Source organism: Polypterus senegalus, chromosome 4 (genome assembly GCF_016835505.1).
Source record: "Polypterus senegalus isolate Bchr_013 chromosome 4, ASM1683550v1, whole genome shotgun sequence".
Taxonomy (NCBI): domain Eukaryota; kingdom Metazoa; phylum Chordata; class Cladistia; order Polypteriformes; family Polypteridae; genus Polypterus; species Polypterus senegalus.
Genome location: NC_053157.1, coordinates 188827866 through 188845727, shown reverse-complemented (window position 1 = coordinate 188845727; position 17862 = coordinate 188827866). Strand labels below are relative to the sequence as shown.

Sequence of the window (17862 nt, the reverse complement as noted above, 5' to 3'; positions counted from 1 at the left end):
CAAAAGCCAAGTCACTAAGAAAATCAGAAAAAAAGCAGGAATTGATCTAACGCAGAATGTTTTACTTTGGACAATTGTGTATAGCATGTTCAAGAGCAAGCGGCTCCAGTAAACTAATAATGTTATTATTTTTACTTATTATTTGACTGTTGCCTTTATCCAAGGCAGCTTTTATCAGCTGAGGTACAATTATCTACATTTCTTTCTTCTTTGAGTTTAAAGCACAGGTAGGTGAAGTGACTTGCTCATGGTCACACATTGTCAGTAGTATGATCTGGACCCACACCTCAGGGTTCTAAGTCCTAGGGCCAAAGTCTGAACCACTAGAACACACTGCCTGCCAGTAGTATTAACCCTTCTTAAGAAACCCTACAAATACTTCATTAAGAAAAGCGCTTAGTTATGCAGTACTTTTGATATACCCAATTAACCAACGGCACTATAACACAGTTAGTCTAACAATATATGTTATACATAATGTTTCGCATTATAACAGTCATGGGTCATTAACATGTTTTGAGTGAAGCACACACACATACAAAACATAACTAATTAAGATGAAACTATGAGGTGACATTTGGGACATAAATCATTCTTTAACTGTGCATTCTCCATATTGAAATGTTTATACTGTATGCTAAAATGCATACCTTATATATTGAAATGCATACAGTGAATAATGAAACGCATGCACTGTATGCAGATACATATAGTGATTGCTTTGCACTGAAATGCACTATACTGTATTGTGAAACCGTTACATTGTGCACTGAAACACTTATAGTATATACTGAGGTCTAAAGTGAAACATGGTGACTCCATATTGGAATGTACATCATTCATATTGAATGCAATCAGAGTGTAATTAAATTTAACATATGCGATTTTGAGGAATTTATTGGTTGGTTCCTACCTTCCCCTCTATTTTGCTGGTATAGCCCCCATCACACCTTCTCTTGGGCAAGAAGACCATGAATTAGATTAAGCAGTTTTGAGAAAGGAACTGAATGGGAAAAATAATAATAATTTATTTAATGGAATCTATCTGTAAAATAATCATAAACTGATTATTCTGTGACTAGACATTAAGACTGTTACAATAACGGACGCTAGAACAGTAGTGCATAAACATTAGTAGGAACAGTCTATATTAAATGGCAAGGGACCTTGTATGTGGCTGTAATATGCGTCACTGTATTATGTGCCTTTAATTTTCTCTCTCAGTAATACTGGTTTGTATTTCCGTAAAATGCCTGTAATTTTGTCGGACAGTAATACAGTGGAACCGAAGTAATTTCCCCCATAGGATTGTATGTAAATACAATTAATCCGTTCCAGACCGTATGAACTGTATGTAAATATATATATTTTTAAGATTTTAAGCACAAATATAGTTAATTATACCATTGAATGCACAGCGTAATAGTAAACTAAATGTAAAACCATTGAATAACACTAAGAAAACCTTGGACAATAGAGAAAACTGCAAGAATTCACACTATAGCTTTACGACCCGCTTGCTAAAAACACCTTTTTTAATGAGTTTTAAGCACAGGCAAAAAAATGAACATTTGAAAAATCCGTAATCTAATAAACCACCAAGAAAAGTAATATTGCAACAATGCACGTGTGCGCCTGTGTGTGTGTGTGTGTCTGACTCTGTTGCAGACCTGCGTGTGTGTGTGTGTGTGTGTGTGTGCATGCGTGCATGTCTGTCCCCTATGCGGGCCTGCCCGTGTGTGTGTGTTAATGTGTCTCTCGCGCGGGCCTGCCTGCATGCGTGCGTGCGTGTCTGTCTGTCTGCCTCTCGCGCGGGCCTGCCTGCCTGCCTGCCTGCGTGTGTGTGTGTGCGTGCGTGTGTGTGTCTGTCTGTCTGTCTGTCTCTCACGCGGGCCGGCTGGCCTGCCTGCCTGCCTGCGTGCGTGTGTGTGTGTCTGTCTCTCACGCGGGCGGGCTTGCGTGTCTGTCTGTCTGTCTGTCTCTCGCGTGCACGCACCTGTGTGTGTCTCTCTCTGCACACACAGGGAATGCACAGGAAGAGACTGAACACGTGCCGTGAAGCCCCACGCATGCGCACTTCACCAGAAGACACACACACACGGACACCTGGATGCACACAGGGGTTTTATTAAAGAGGATAAGAAAAAAGTCAATACATACTGTATGCTGTGTTTTGTGGATCAACATCACAACACAATAAGGAGTAACGTATTTGCTCATGCCTATATGCTGCACCAGAAGAAGCTTACACAGCAAGGTGCACAGAAGTTCGTATTTCCTTCTGTTTTTTCTAAAGCTTTTGCCAATACCTGGAAATTAAGTCAATTTAAGCTCATCACAAGCCAAGTCTGTAAATGTTCACTATTAAAAATATTTGTTTGTATTGTATGAGACATTATTTCATTATCCAATGCACAACTCACAAATGACACTTTAGATTTCAGACATTTAAATCTCAAACATATTTCCAAGCAGCATATACCATAAATATTTGTAATAACCCATAAATTAATGCAGTGCACAACATGCAGACATTGATGCAGTGAATGTTTAGATAATTATAAACACACACCAGGAACACTGACATGGACTACTCCTGTAAAGAATACAGATTTTAAGGCTGATGCTGATAAGTATTTTTATAACTGTGCTACTGCATAATTCATTTTCATACTATGTTTTGGCATTCAAACGCATGTCATTTTCTCCATTGCTCTGCAAAACTGTAGATGATTTTGTTTTGTCATTGTCAGTTTTTACACATGGTGAAACATATGTTACTTGGCCTAGAGTAACCCTGAGAGCAAAAGATAAAATAAATGTTCTTGATACAGTAAGCAAAGGAAGCTAATTCCTTGTTAAGGCAGTATTTACAGTACTCAAAATATTGTGTATAAGAAAGTATTCTCTGCATAAATATGCTTTTTAATTCAATACAACAACCATTTAAGCATGTAAGTTATATGTGTATATTTAGAAACAAGTAAGTATACATCCTTTGTTTGTACTTACAGCCATATATATTACATGCTTCTTTCCATAGACAGCATAACATGTTGTTATGGCTGGTATTATATATGCATTTAACTACAGAGTGTATGTGTTTCAGTATATAGTATATACTGTATATTTCAGTATACAATGTAAGTGGTTCATTATACAATATATTGAATATACTATTTACAGTGAATCAAGTCCTGAACAACAGCTCATATTAAACTGGGTGTTTTTATTAAAAGCAAGTACCACTGGAAATTCAAAATACCTACTGTTCTTTGTTATGGGCCATAGGAAATACCAACTAAAATAACAAACACAAACAGGGAACAATATAACACCAACCCTGCATGTATTCCTCTTTATAAGTCTCACTGTTTAAATGTGCGATAAATACATCAATTGCTCCTGTATTCTTCTTAAACTACCTCCTTCTCTCTGGCTAAAAACACCGAAATGAGATAACTCATGCCATTTACTCAGATAGGTAAATTTGCCATTTGTGTTATCAATTTACACTCAATATCCCATAGTGACAAGTGAAAAAATGTTTTCTGAAAGGTTTGAAAATTTATTAAAACTCAAATTTATATAAATATTCATACCATTAATTCAGTACTTTGTAGAAGGCATTTTGGCAGCACTTACAGCTTCAAGTCTTCTTTGGTAAGTGTCAACATGCTTTGCATACTTAGATTTATGCAGTTTATCTCATTTGTCCTGGCAGATACTCTCCAGCTTTGCTAGATTGGATGGGAAGCCCTTGTAAGCTGCCATTTTCAGGTCTTTTCACAACGTTCTATGGTGTCCAAGTCTGGGCTTTGGTTGGACCACTCAAGAACATTCAGAGACTTGTGCCAGCGCCACTCCTGTATTGTGTTGACTGTGTGTGTTTGGTCATTGTTGTACTGAAAGGTGAGCCATCACCAAAGTCAGAGGATGTGTGCCCCTTGGAGCATGTTTTCTTTTAGGACCTCTCTGTATTTGGCTGCATTCCTCCTTCCTTCAATTTTGAACAGTCTCCATGTCCGTGCCTCTGAGGAGCACCCCCATAGGATGATGCTACCACCAGCATGCTTTACCAGAGGGATGGAACAACTCCAAATAGAGTTTGCACCTCTACTATAAACACCTGATTGATGGGTGCTGCTGAGATAGTTGTCCTTCCAACATTCTGCTATCTCAACAGCAGACTTCAGTAACACTATTAGTGTAACTATTGAGTTCTTGGTCACCTCCCTGACCAAGGCCCTTCTTGTTTGGTTAATCAGTTTGGCCAGATGGCCAACTGTGCTCCTGGGAACACTCAAAGCTTTAGAGATGGCTTTATACCCTTGCCCTCATCTATACCTCACCACAGTTTGATCAAAGAGAGTTCCTTGGACTTTATGGCTTAATTTTTGTGCTAAAATTAGAGATGGGAAAATGATACAGAAGCGTTGAAGCTTATGACAGTCAATCTGAAGCGTAGTGAGTCCAATCACTGTGTCGGAGCTTGTGTCAAAATACCGCTGTCACGTTACCCGTGACGTTTGAAGCTTCAAACATCATCAGTGCTTCACAGTGCTCTTTATTGGTTTGACAGTGTTTCGTCAGTTTGACAGCTTTGGTGCTAAATTAACAGGTAGCCTATATAAAATGCATCATTCTCTTTCAGCAGTTTTGGGTTGAGAGGAAAGAGAGATTTGGTTACAGATGGCGACTAACAGCAGAAAACGGCGTTCAAAAGTTAAACAGTATAAATGAACAAGGACCTTAGCAGAATAAAATGAACACAGACTTTTCTGACCTTTTACTGGGGACATGAGACTGAAAACAGTGAGTGCTGCTTCATTGGTGCTCTTGAGAGCTTGTCTTGACATCAGTTAACCACCAGATGTCGCTGTTCATACTGGGGCTGAGGCTTCAAAGCTTCAAATCTTTTTTGGCACAAATAGAAAGAAAGCCTCAAAGCTTTACGAGGCTTCTTTTTCCCATCACAAGCTGAAATGTAGTGTTAATTGTGGGACCTTATATGCAAAGGCGTCTGCCTTTCTAAATGATGTCCAATCAATTCCGTTTGCTAGAGGTGACTCCTTTCATGTTCTGTACACATATCAAGGTATAGCAAACAGGATGCACCTGATCTCAATGTGGAGTGTCATGGCAAAGGATCTGAATACTCAAATAAAAGAGTGTTTACATTGTAATTATGGATTATTGAGCGTAGATTGATGGATTCAAATGGCAAATGTATCCATTTAATTTTAAATCTACAACAACAAAGTGTATAAAGTGAAGGAGTCAGAATTGTATATGAATCTGCTATACCTTTGACAGTCTATATACTAGCCTCACTTCTACTGAAAGGGCAGTGCACTGACTACTACTGTATCATAGTATAGCAATAAATATCCTAAAAAAAACAAAGGCCTAAAATTACTCTTAAATATAACCCTGCCTCTGCTTATCAGAATTCTCTGTTACTGGCTTTCATGAGGACGTAATTTCAAATTAATAAAAAACAATAACAGGTAACTAAAAACAAATACTGATTTTTAAGCATTCTTAAAGCAGAATTTCAATATGCTTATGGTGTTTATGTCATAATTTGTAAATATCTAAATATCATTTTCTCAGTACAGATACTATATTCCTGTGCTGCTGATTGAGTACTGAATTTAAGAAAATAGCTACATTTAAAACAAGTGGGAATTATTATTTCTTACTTCCTCATCTGCAAACTTTGTTACTGTATAACTGGGTAACAATATTCTGAAATAAAGTTTTCAACACTGTCTAATGTTTATTTATATGCTGGTTATTTTATGTTCACATGAGAACAGTGGTGGTAAGCTAGGAATCAAATATTATACAAAGAGTCTACTCAAAGGTAAAACCTGTTTCATTTTTCCAGGTCTTTGTTATATTTTTTGCAGTAGACTCTGTGACCAAATATTTGGCCTTCATTACTAATATTTTTTAAAATTCTGATATGTAGAAAACCAAAATTTAATGAGAAAGCACATACATTAGCTTAACCACAGTGTTTTGTCTCTTTTTATAATCACAAAATAAATGAGCAGTGTGTGTATTCTTTCTAACAAAAATTTAAAACATTTCAAATTTTAATTCATTCATCTTCCACTGCTTATCCAAAACCAGGTTGTGTGGGCAACAGACTTGCCAATGAGGCCCATACTTTTCCCTGCCACACTTGCCAACTCATACTGTGGGATCCCAAGGTGTTCCCAGTCCATCTAGAAGATATGATTCTCTCAGCTAACCTGGGGTCTCCTCTAAAACCTCCACATGGAGGCATCCAGGAGGCATCTATATCAGATGTCCAACCCACCTTAATTGGCTCCTCTTGATGCGGAAGGTCAATGGGTCTACTCTGAGCCTCTCCTAGATGTCTGCGCTTCTCATCCTATCTCTAAAGTTTTAAAAATGTGAATTAGCAAAAAAGTAACTTCTCTCAAAAGTATGCCTTAAATTGTAAGGTTCTGCATGCTGTCTGAAGTGTCTTGTTTTTCTTGCCAATCAATGAGTTTAGAATTTCCTCTTGGTTATCTGTCAAAAAATTAACAAGCTGTTCCACAAAAATCAGCACACCTAAATTCTTTGAATTTTTTTTTATCACATTTAGGGTCAGGGTGCACTATCTGAAAGGCTACGGAGCTTCAGCATGCAAGATTTATCAGCTATTCAGAGAGATGGGACTGTTCAAGGCGCAGCTCCTTCACGGACACCTACTGCACAGCCCAGATCCAGAATCATATTAAGGAGCAACTCAGAAGCTGCTGCAGGTAGGTGGCTGGTGGTACAGTAAATATTTTCTGATTATTACTGTATGTAGACAGTTTTTAAAGGAAAATTGATGAAGGAGAGTAAGTTTAATTTGTAAGTGGAGTTAGTGGAAAATATATCTCTTACCCTTGTTGTTCTTATGCCATCTTATGCCATATCAAACTCAGAATGTTAGGCATTCATGTTATACAAATTATTTTACAATTAAGTAAAGGGAGGATATGATACAGTTTTTACAGAACCTTTAATTACTAGTAGACACTTCCTTGCAGTTGTCTATCATGTCTTCCAAAAGGCCTCTGCCATTATCTATATGCAAGTCTGATAATAAAAGTATTGTGGCTTGGAGATTTTTTTAATAGTCACAATTGCCTAAGCATTACATTTTTTTAAACACAGAAAATAATTAAAGAAATAAAAGATAATTAAAGTTCCCAGGACTTACACAAATGTATCTGAATTACATGCATGTTTCTATGTGTTTGTTGGCAAATTAATTATATAAGGTTCCATGTAATTTATAATGTTATGTGTTTCTGCTTTTCTTGGGAATAACTGGCAGCAGTTCAGGTATTTCTTCTGATTGTAAAGCCAAGTACCGGTCAGGCACCAAGTAGTACTGCAAATAGACTGCTGAGTGAGGTCTAATTGAAGGCAGGAGTCTGGGCAAGCAATTGGTAAATTTAAATGTGGCAGTGCAAAGGTGAAAGATGTGGTTACTTACCTCAGACACGGTGCCCCAAGTACCAAAATGATCTCCAACTCTTGTTCTCCAGCTTCTCTTACTGTATTCTTGTCAACCTAACATCCCTGTCTTTTCAACCCTTGTCTCAATTTAACTTCTAACTCAGACCTCAATGGGAAATTGTCATTCAATAGCCAGTGAACTGTACCAGTGGTTAACAATTGGGGCATACACTATATCAGCACCTTATGCTTCATTTTTTTTTGTAAAATGCATTTACTACACTCCCACCCTCCTTCCTTTTCTCTTTTTCTTTTAGACAATTTCTGTCCACACTGCCTTCCTTCTGTTTCAGCCCTTGACACATTTTAATTTCTGATTTACAGCTTACTTGGGCACTGTCAAGGATCAGCCTTTCAGCTACACCAAGGGGTTATGTCTGCAGCATTTGCTAAATCAACACAGGCTCTGTGCCTCAGATTTTTGTAAAGCTGATTCTCACAATGTACTGTTAATCCTACAGTAGTGTCTTCTCCCATATACAGACTAAATATAAACTACAGTCGTTCACTTGGCTGTGAACTGGAATGTGTCTTTCCAAACATTGTTTGTATCAGCCTCACTGTTCCAGCTAAAATTTCTAAAGTGCCTTGCTGTTTTTCTGTGATTTATTATTGGTGTTTAACATAAACTGTCCATCCCATTGTTAGCAAACTCTGAAAGACAGTGGAAAAATGACTTAACACTTTCACTCCTGGTGATGTTGGAAAAACGAGGAGACCAAGCTGTCATGATTTGTCAAAATCTCATAAATCTAAATTGACACTAGCATAGTATTTTTTCCAATTAGTGCAATATCATGTACTTAAGTACAAACCTCCTTAATTCAATAAAAGGTGGTGAGGTTTGGACGTTATCACTGAGCACAAGGCAGCAAAAAACCTTAGAAACCTTGCTGTACTGCTGTCACCACTCACTTGTAAACAACAATTGTATTGTACTACTTATTCATAACAATAATTTTGAACATGAAATTTATTATGGAATTGCTTTACAGCATTGCCCTTATTCTGCTTACAGTGGAACATTTGCATAACACATAGATCATACTTTGAGGGCATTGTCTTCACTTTCCACATTTTCAAGTTTAACAAGTGCTCTTCTTCACTGTAGGGCTCAAATGAGAATAAAGTCGTTAATGTCCCACTTATTAGAGATTAGAGTACTCACATACTGGATATGCGGACAATAAGGTTCATAGACACATTAACTTTTACGAGGGAGCCATGTTCAGTGTAAGTCAAATTTACAGTAGATTTTGTCATACTTATTTTTTTATTTTACCACATCTTTCATTTGAATATAATCAAATGAAATATGGGTGAAGTTTCATCAGGCGTTTCTATTTTGTGAAATGTATTTCTCCAATTGTAATGGTAGTTTGCAGTGATAGAATAGGTGGATACATGCATTTGCATTGTGGAAGGAGATTGCTTTCATGCTTTTATGAATGACACCAATTTTACAACTAAAAGAACATTTTGCAGTTAACTTTTTCATTATTAGTAATATTGTTTTCATATTTCATTTAGGCTTTTCTACATTTCTTTTTAACGGTTCACTTATGTGTTTATATTATGTGTATGCTTGTTATAATAATCATTTTATCTTAATTATTACAAAATATCTTTGTAATATCTATATATTTGTACCTCTGGTTCATTTATTTCAATAACTAATTAAATAATTTGAGAAAAATGGCTGTTTTTTACCCAGTTCAAATGGCACTTGTCTGTTTTCTAAAAAGGAATTTTTTAGTGCCAGTAATATACATAGTAAATGGCATTAGTGGTCAATATAGAACAAATTATATTGTTTGTTCAGCGTTTTCTTGTAGCATTTTGTATATTTTTATTTTTTCTCGTCTGTGGTCTCTTATTCTGATGCAATGCTTTCTGTTTCCTGTATTTATCTTAACTTAATGTTTTCTGTGGATATTATTTCTTACCAATGTTGTTTATGCCCAGTTGTTCATTTTGAATTTCTGCGGCTTGCTTTTAACATGGTAATTGGTAATGGTTCTATATAAATAAAATGAATTATTATTATTAATTACAAAATAACAAAGAGTGTACAAGTTCAAGATAGCATGATATCTACTTGTTGGTGCTATTGCATCAAAACTCTGCTCACTCATTGTATGCGTGGAGTTAAAATGGTCATTCTACAGTACATTCAGGTGGATTTTCTCTGTGTACGGTACTTTGATTTTCTACCACATCCCAAAAGCTTTCAAGTAAAGGTAATAGGTATTTCTAAACTGGCCCTTTGTGACTAAATGTGATAATGAACTGTCACACTATAGTATCTGGGAGTTTTTTTGCCGTTATTCTGGGATAGGATCCTGCACTCTTAAACAATGTAATAGGAGGTTAAGAAAATGGATGAATGGAGTATATAGACTTACTTTCTTGCTTATTTGTTTTAGTATATCGTAGTATCTTCACAGACAAAGCTTCCAAAAACACTTAATTTAATTAATTTAATAATGTTAACTTATAACTTCCCAGTTCCCATGATGTTTAAGCAATTGCCAAGGTCAAAAGACACTTGTTTCATTCACATTAGACTTCTGGTTAATCTTTAGAGGTATTATGCTAAGAATAACTTAGTTTTCATTTAGGAAAAAGTCTCTTTGTAATATAAAACAAAATCTAATTTTGCCCATAATGCTTACTATAAAAGAAGACTGTCTCCAGTTAAAGTTTGAAGTTCATTTCTGGTAATACTAGACTTAGAATGTTCCATTGACTAAACTAACTTTATATTAAAATGGCCTGGTGGCTTTTTTGGACTTTTCTTGGGCCTTCTGAATTTTCAGTTCTGTACCTTTGTAGATGTGACAAATACAGACTGGGCCAAAAGTTTTACTACCTTCCCACCTATTCAAAACAGAATCACAATTTACTGTTAAATAAGTGTAAAAATGACAGTTTTTTTTTTTTTTTTATCATTTGCCATTCTTTATCCCATAGAGCAGACAATTTTCTCTTGATTTGAGACATAACATTTTTTTCTGAAAAACTGAAACAATTAAAATGTCATGGACTGAGTTATTGGAACCCTAAAATAACATTTTTCAGCACACTCTTGAGGCAGTAACTGCAATCAGGTGCTTTCTGTAGCTCTGACTGAGATTTCTACACTCTCAACTGGCAGTTTGGCTCAAAAGTCTTGAGCAAACTGCTCCAGTTCTCTTAACTGCGATTTTTTTTTTTTACTCTTTCCATAGTTGTTCAATAGGATTTCTATTAAGACTCCTAGCGGGCCACATCATGACATTCCAATGCTTTCTTTGCACCAGTCTTTTGTGTTCAAAAATATGTTTTGGGTCATTATCCTGCTGGTGGACCCATGATTTGCAACCGAGATGGAGCTTTCAAACACTGGCTGGTATGTCTTGCTCCAGAATGCCTTGATAATCTTTAGATTAATATATGCCCTTCACAGATTCAAGGCACTCGATGCCAGAGGCAGCACAGCAACCTCATAACATAAATGAACTTCCTCAGTGTTTCACAGGAAAATTGTACTTTTCTCTACTACAAACATAGACCTGCTGTGACATAACAAAAATATTTTTTTTTCGTCATTCCAAAGGACATTCTCCCAGAAGCATTGTGGCTTATGAGTGTGTAGTTTAGCAAACTCCAGTTGGGCTTTTTTGTGTCTGTCTTCTGCCACTGGGGTCAATTTCATGCAGCATGATTTGAAAGCTGAGCTATACCTAGATCTTGGAGGTCAGGCTGAATTTGTCTTGATGTTTTCCTTACCTATCTATACCATTCAAACTACTTTCTCTTCAGTCTGGGATCCTCTTACAGCCATACCCAGGGATGTTGGCTATTGTCCCAAGGACCTTGAACCTCTTGATTATATAAGCAACCATGGTCAAAAGAATGTGAAGCTCTTTGTGGATAGTGTTATAACCTTTATCTTGACCAAGCTTGACTATTACCTTTTGTCCTTTCCTCCACAGACAAATCTATTCTTTTCCTATTCCCGTCCATGTTCAGTGTGAAGCACATAACGTCACAACACAGTTGAGTGAGGACTTCACTCCATTCAAATAGGCGGAGAGACTGATTGTAAGATTAAAGACACCTATGATGCTATTTGGAGTAATTAGTTTGCCTGAGATAACACTACAGTCAAACTAAGTTTTTTTTTTTAACTCTTAAGGGGTCCCAATACTTTTGTCCTTGTTATTTTCATTTGTTTTAATTTTTAAATAATATGTTAAGTTCTAAATAAAAAAAACAAGCATCCACTCTATGACATATGAAATAAAGAATGGTGGATGTCAATTACTTTGGTCAGTTTCAACCTGGCTTACTAAAAGTTGTGATCAATTTTTTAAACAGTGAAAGGGCACCAATACTTTTGGCTGTTTCTGTATAACAATAATTGTTTTCCTTTTCACTTGGGTCACAAGATTTTAAGCCATTTAGCAGGGAAAGTTACTTTTTTGGGGTTGTTCATCTAATTTGTAGATTGTAACTTAGCATTGAAATATTCCACACTCGCACGGTCTGATAGAGGTACACTATAGCCGCCTGTGGCGAATAATGAAACAGGCCTCAATGAGCCAGAAAACTCTCCTGGCAAATGTTACTAGAATGATTAACCCCTGCTGTTATGGCAGCAATTTGTCACTGTTAAGACTGTTGTAAACACAGTGGGTAGAAAGGATGATGTAAAGTAGACATGTTCCTGCCTGCTGACCTTTGCAAGTCTGTTTTGTTGAGGTGACATTGCCTGGCCACCTCAGGAAATCAAAAAGCAGAACACTATTGTAGAGTTTTCAGGCACTGCCTTTAGGAGGAAATAGCAGGCATTATATTGTCTCTAGAAGTAAAAAAGTGTTATCACCAGATGCAGCTGACCTTTTTGTTTTTCCTGTAAGTCATTGTTCATCATAATAAACTCCAAGATATGGTTTTCTTTTCTTTTCAGGATCATCTTGCTGCTGTCATTTCCCATCTATTTCTGCCCTTATAGTTGTATCTGCAAAAAAAACTGAAACAATGTAGTAAGGTTCATATACAGTTTATATATACTGTGTATACTATGTTGATTTAAATGTATTCTGTGGATACAGGAGCAGATGGGAAATGATATACATGCATAATCTACTCGGGTATATAATAGAATAATTAAAACATATTTTCTAACTCTTGCCCTATGTGTATCTTTAGCACCTTTCCTCTATATCTGTGTGTGTCTGAACATCTCTTGACTGGCAGTCCCTTTCTTGAATGTATTCTTGCAAAGCCTGCTTCTCAGACTTCATCATTATTTTTCGAGGTGTCTTTCTCACTTCCTCTGCCTTTATACTTCCCTTCTTTGAAAGAGACTTTCTCCTATTCCTTAAAGCCAAACTGATCAATCAGGTTACTCTGAGGCACTGGACACATACACAGACCTTAGTGTTTTATTATATATTAGATATAAATTTTAATCATTTAGAGTAAACCAACCATCAACTTCTACTAGTATTTGTTGAATATTTTTAATAAAATAATAAGAATAATTGAATCATAATTTAAAATTGAATGCTACCAAAAACACTTTTACAGTGCTTTTAAAAAAAACAATATACTCTCCTGTACAAATGACAGTGTCAAATGACAAATGTCTTATTTATTCTACTCTTACTTTGCTTCTAATGGAGTAATACTGTGGATACCACTGTATTTTTGAAAAGCAATGTCTTGTGTTCTAACCCGCCAGACTTTGGCAAAGCATGACAGCATCTTCAAGCTTTAATCATTTTATCTGCTATCTAAAGTAGCCAAGAGAGAAGACATAAATTACTAATTTGTCAGAAATAATAAAAAGAAAGTTTGTTTAAATTTTAATGCTACTGGAAATGTTGTCACGGTACAGTGGACAGGAAAACTTCAAATCATGCTGTAAAATTAATTAAATAAGTCTTAAGACAAGTGTGTGCTCCCAACCTCTCTGTCTTAGAATGCATTCAGGTCAGAAGGATTTTTAATGCTTGTGGAATTTATTTTCCCTTTGCTCTTCTTTTCCTCCTTTCTATGGTTTATGGAATTGTGGATGCAACCACTGTGTGTTGTAAGTATGAAGAAAATTGATGTGGTTGTTGAACTAACTCTGTGTATAGTGGAGATGGTTTACTAATCATGACAGTGCATTTTGTCACTAATTTTGGAGCAAATTAAATGATCAAGTTGCCCAGAAATGACCAAAGAAGTTTGTTAGGTGTGAACTGATGGAGGTTCTTAAATTTAGTAGCTGCTTGGAGGTATGATCGTTTAATTGCATTTCATTTTCTAATTACTCTAGCTACCTAAGTACATCTGTTTGTTGATTGCTACTTTTTAAAATAACCATCCAACGTGGGTGTGGTTAGCATGTTGTTGAACACAACAGAAATCAAGTAAAATAAAACTAGGAAGTTGCAAGCATTTCTGAATAGAAACCATGTGGCTTGAGAAATAATCGATGGTAGGTATACAACAAAAATATAACTACAAGCAGTGGCCATCTTAAGTACTGAATAGTGAAGTTAACATTGCTTTTTTGCCATATAGTCTAGTATTTGCTTAAACGTGAAACAAAGCAAATTTATTTCTGGGTATTTCTTTGTAAAGAATGTACTGTATATATATACTTTTACATTTCTGAATAATATCACATTTTTTTCCATCCTCTTATTGCTTTTGAGCATTACTTTCTGAGTACATTTGCTTAAACTAAATTAAGGTAGTATGAAATGTAATAGTGCAGTACAGTAACACAATGATAACAGATCCAGAGTCTTTGGATCAGATCCCAGCCTGTATTGCATTGCTTTTAAGAGTTTTTTCCTCTGTGTACCCTGGGTATGAATTTATTTGTGACATTAACTTTGGTCTGAGTAAATGTGGGACTACACATAAGTGTGTCCTGTGAAGAACTGATGCCTGTATCTCTCCAGGGTGAGATCCTGTCTTGATCACAATACATCTTGGAATGGCTCTGTCCCAAGCTATTCTGAAATGGGTAAGCAGATGCAGGAAATAGATTGATGGCTGCATAAAACTGATTGCATATCCAGTTGTTTGCATCCCACTGTGGATTAACAAATCAACATAATTGAAAATGTTATGCCAAGGCCATTTTTTTATACTTTTGATGGTTTTATTTTTTAAATCTCCTTTTTTCTTTTCAACATGTGAATTTAATGTTCAGTTAGACTATAACCAGGTCATAGCCACTCACACACTTAAAATGTTTACTCCCCATATACATGCAAACTAAGTGTTTTAGTACTTATTAAGTCATTGTGCTGCTACAGTAATTGGTTACATCCTCTGGGTGATGTAGTCAAGCTAGACATCTAGACTCCAACCCACCTGAATGAATCTATGAATGTGGATTAGTGAGATTTTAGCTAGGCTTAAACTGAGACATTTTGAGGTGAATATGTATACAGTATTGTGTCTAAGCAATCAGAAAAGCACAACTGAAACGAAATCAAGCATTACAGTGCCAGTTCAGATCAAAGTTGGTTTGATACTAAATTAATCTGTAGTGAGACTAAAGTTAAAATATGTTTGCTGCATCAAGAGACAAGTACACTTCCTAAAGAAGTTACTAATTCATGAAAAAGAAGAATGTACCTGCAGTCACATGAGGATATAATACAGTAGTACTAACCACTGTTTCATGCAGAATGTTAAACAACTTCAGGAACTTCAAGAACAACTTCTATTCTTTTTTTAATAAAAGAAAACACACAAATCTCAATAGTAAAAATGACTAGTCATGGGGGCAGGCTGTATGTGCATTAGAGCTGACACTCATTGAGAAGCACTATGCATATAATGCATGGAAGAGGAATAAGGAGCACATGTTTTGGACCTCAAAAACCAAGGATAAGCTTGTCTGTCTGATGGCTCATATTTTACATACCATGACAGAATAGAAAAAAGGAAAATAAAAGTGCTGAGATTGTGGTTGAACTCACCATACCTGTTAACCCTTCTTACAGCACCGGCGTTAACTTTGTCAGGCAACAAGAAATTGGCTGTCACAAAAAGGAGCTAGCTCAGCTGTGCTGGAAGGTCAGCAGTTCAGTTGGTAAATTTGACATGGCCAACAATTTTCATTTGTTTAAACTAAAATGGTCCAGCGAAGAGATCAACAACTGCAGTTAGCAAGTCTGACATGCCCAACTACTAAAAATGATGTAATGTGACAACGTCTTAACATAAAGTAGGAACTAGACAATTATTTATTATTTGAAGATTGAAAACCATCAGCCAAAGGATTCCTTAGGCCAGCATTTGAAAAGATATATTCCTTATGTTCAATGATACTTGGAGGTACTGGAATAAATGTTAGAGTTTTTAGTGCGGGGAAGCTGTCAGTTTACTCTTTTTGCAAGTCATGAAAAAAATTAAGAGTTTATAGCCCATTTTCATAAGGAACACTAACAGAAAGTCCTGTACAAAAGAAAAAATGTGGAGTAAAAGTGTCAGTGGAAATAATGCAGTCCAAACGTTATTGTTTTCTCACCTGGTCAGAATTAAGTAGCTAAAGTCTGAAGGTAAAAAGTATAAATAACTGAGGTAAATATCAGTGTGTATATAAAGGATGATAATGCAAGTAAAATGCATATGCTTATGTACAGTGTATAATAAATTTTTCAAATTAATCTATATATATAAAAGCGAAATACCACTGACTCACTCATTACAAAATCTCCGAACCATGAGAACTTGGGACTTGGAATTTGGAACGTAGGTTACCTTTGGCCCATAGGTGCTTGCTAAGAAACGGTTTTAAAAATTTTGTGGTCCAAGCACGAAATTTCTTATAGTTATTTAGACTCATTTGTATGTCTGTTCGCTTTTCACGAGAGAACTACTTAACAGATTCAGATCGGGTATTTTTCTATAATTTGTTTGAACATTCCATTGATTTTGCAACTTTCTCATCACACTAAGTATCATAGTTTGCTTGTGGTACCAATTTATTAGTGAGAATCCGAGGGAGACTCATCGGGCTGCTGGGGGCAGGGCACTCCTCACTAACGCCTCTGCCTTGGGGCATAACCTTAACTCCGCTTAGTTAGTGAACGAGAAAACTACTATACGGATTTAGATCTTTTTTTCTATAATTTGTTTGAACAGTCCGGTTGATTTTGCGACTTCTGTCATTGCCCTAAGAATCATAGTTCTGTTGCAGAAGTGGTATATTCGCACTAATCTGAGGCAAAGGCTATGTGAGTGACGTCAGGAGTAGAGAGCTGGGCAGGGCCCTCCTCACTGTCCTGTTTTACTAATACGCGGGCGAAGCCGCGGGTGATGGATAGTTACATATATATGTAATTATTATTACTACTAATAATCATAATTCTTTACATTTATATAGTACTGTTCTCACTACTCAAAGCACTTCATGTAATAAGTGGGGAGCCACTTTAACCAGAACTATCATTATATATAATTTGATACCATCCGTATGTATGGTGTTCGCATCAATACCCCATATGTATGGTGTTTGCGTCAATACCTCGACTCAATACAAGTTAGAACCATGCAATGGGACTCTGCCTCTATACTTAGAACATAACGTGGCAAACGCCGACGCAGTATTGCATGATTGGCTAAGACTGTTCGAATGCTTCAGTGATGTCACTGAACGGCCAAGTATAGTAAGTCGGTGTTGGTTCTAGCAGATAACAGTAACTTTGGTTGGTTTTTGGAACGTTGGTTTGGTGGGGCATACTTTCCAGGACTAACATCGTCAACTGACCTAAACCCTTCGACAGCTCCGGAACCGTAAGTAATTTAGAGCGTATCGCCATTTGCTTGGTACGTCAAAATCTATCTTTGGGCAGTTCGGTTTTGGCATTCGTCCTTCTGACATCTATTGGCACAGACAGCTGGGTATTAACAACGGTCATTGTTTAAATTTTAGCCGATCTCAGATATAAAATGACCAACATAATTATTACTCCGACTCTGATTAGAGTCGTTAAATATGGTTTGTTTTGAAAATTTGTTTGCCGGAAAAAATCAAATGAGGTGCACCGAAGAGCTGAGTTCACGTCTCACAGCCCCGTTTAAACAGGAAGCTCTTCATTACATTGGCCAAAAAGGTCTACTGTATTTTAAGCACAAATCAGTGCGATGAAAACAAAATCATTTCAAGGACTTAATAAAACAAATAATTCTTTGCAGAAAAGTATGGATTTCACAAACGTAGAATTTGTAGCCCGATTCAATTGGGCTCCCTGCCGCTAGTATATATATAAAACTGTCAGAACTAATGAATTAAAACGGTTACCCCTATCTGTTTATCCATCCATT

At 36.3% G+C, this 17862-nt stretch overlaps 1 protein-coding gene across 4 annotated transcripts in view; it reads left to right on the top strand.

Moving 5' to 3' along the window:
* Nucleotides 1-17862, top strand: part of reep1 (receptor accessory protein 1) — a 111693-nt gene that overhangs the window by 83901 nt on the left and 9930 nt on the right. For all 4 annotated transcript variants that reach the window (XM_039751793.1, XM_039751792.1, XM_039751795.1 and 1 more), the window contains one exon: nt 6626-6785. In XM_039751793.1, the coding sequence (XP_039607727.1) occupies nt 6626-6785 (160 nt within the window). The remainder of the gene's footprint in view (nt 1-6625; nt 6786-17862) is intronic.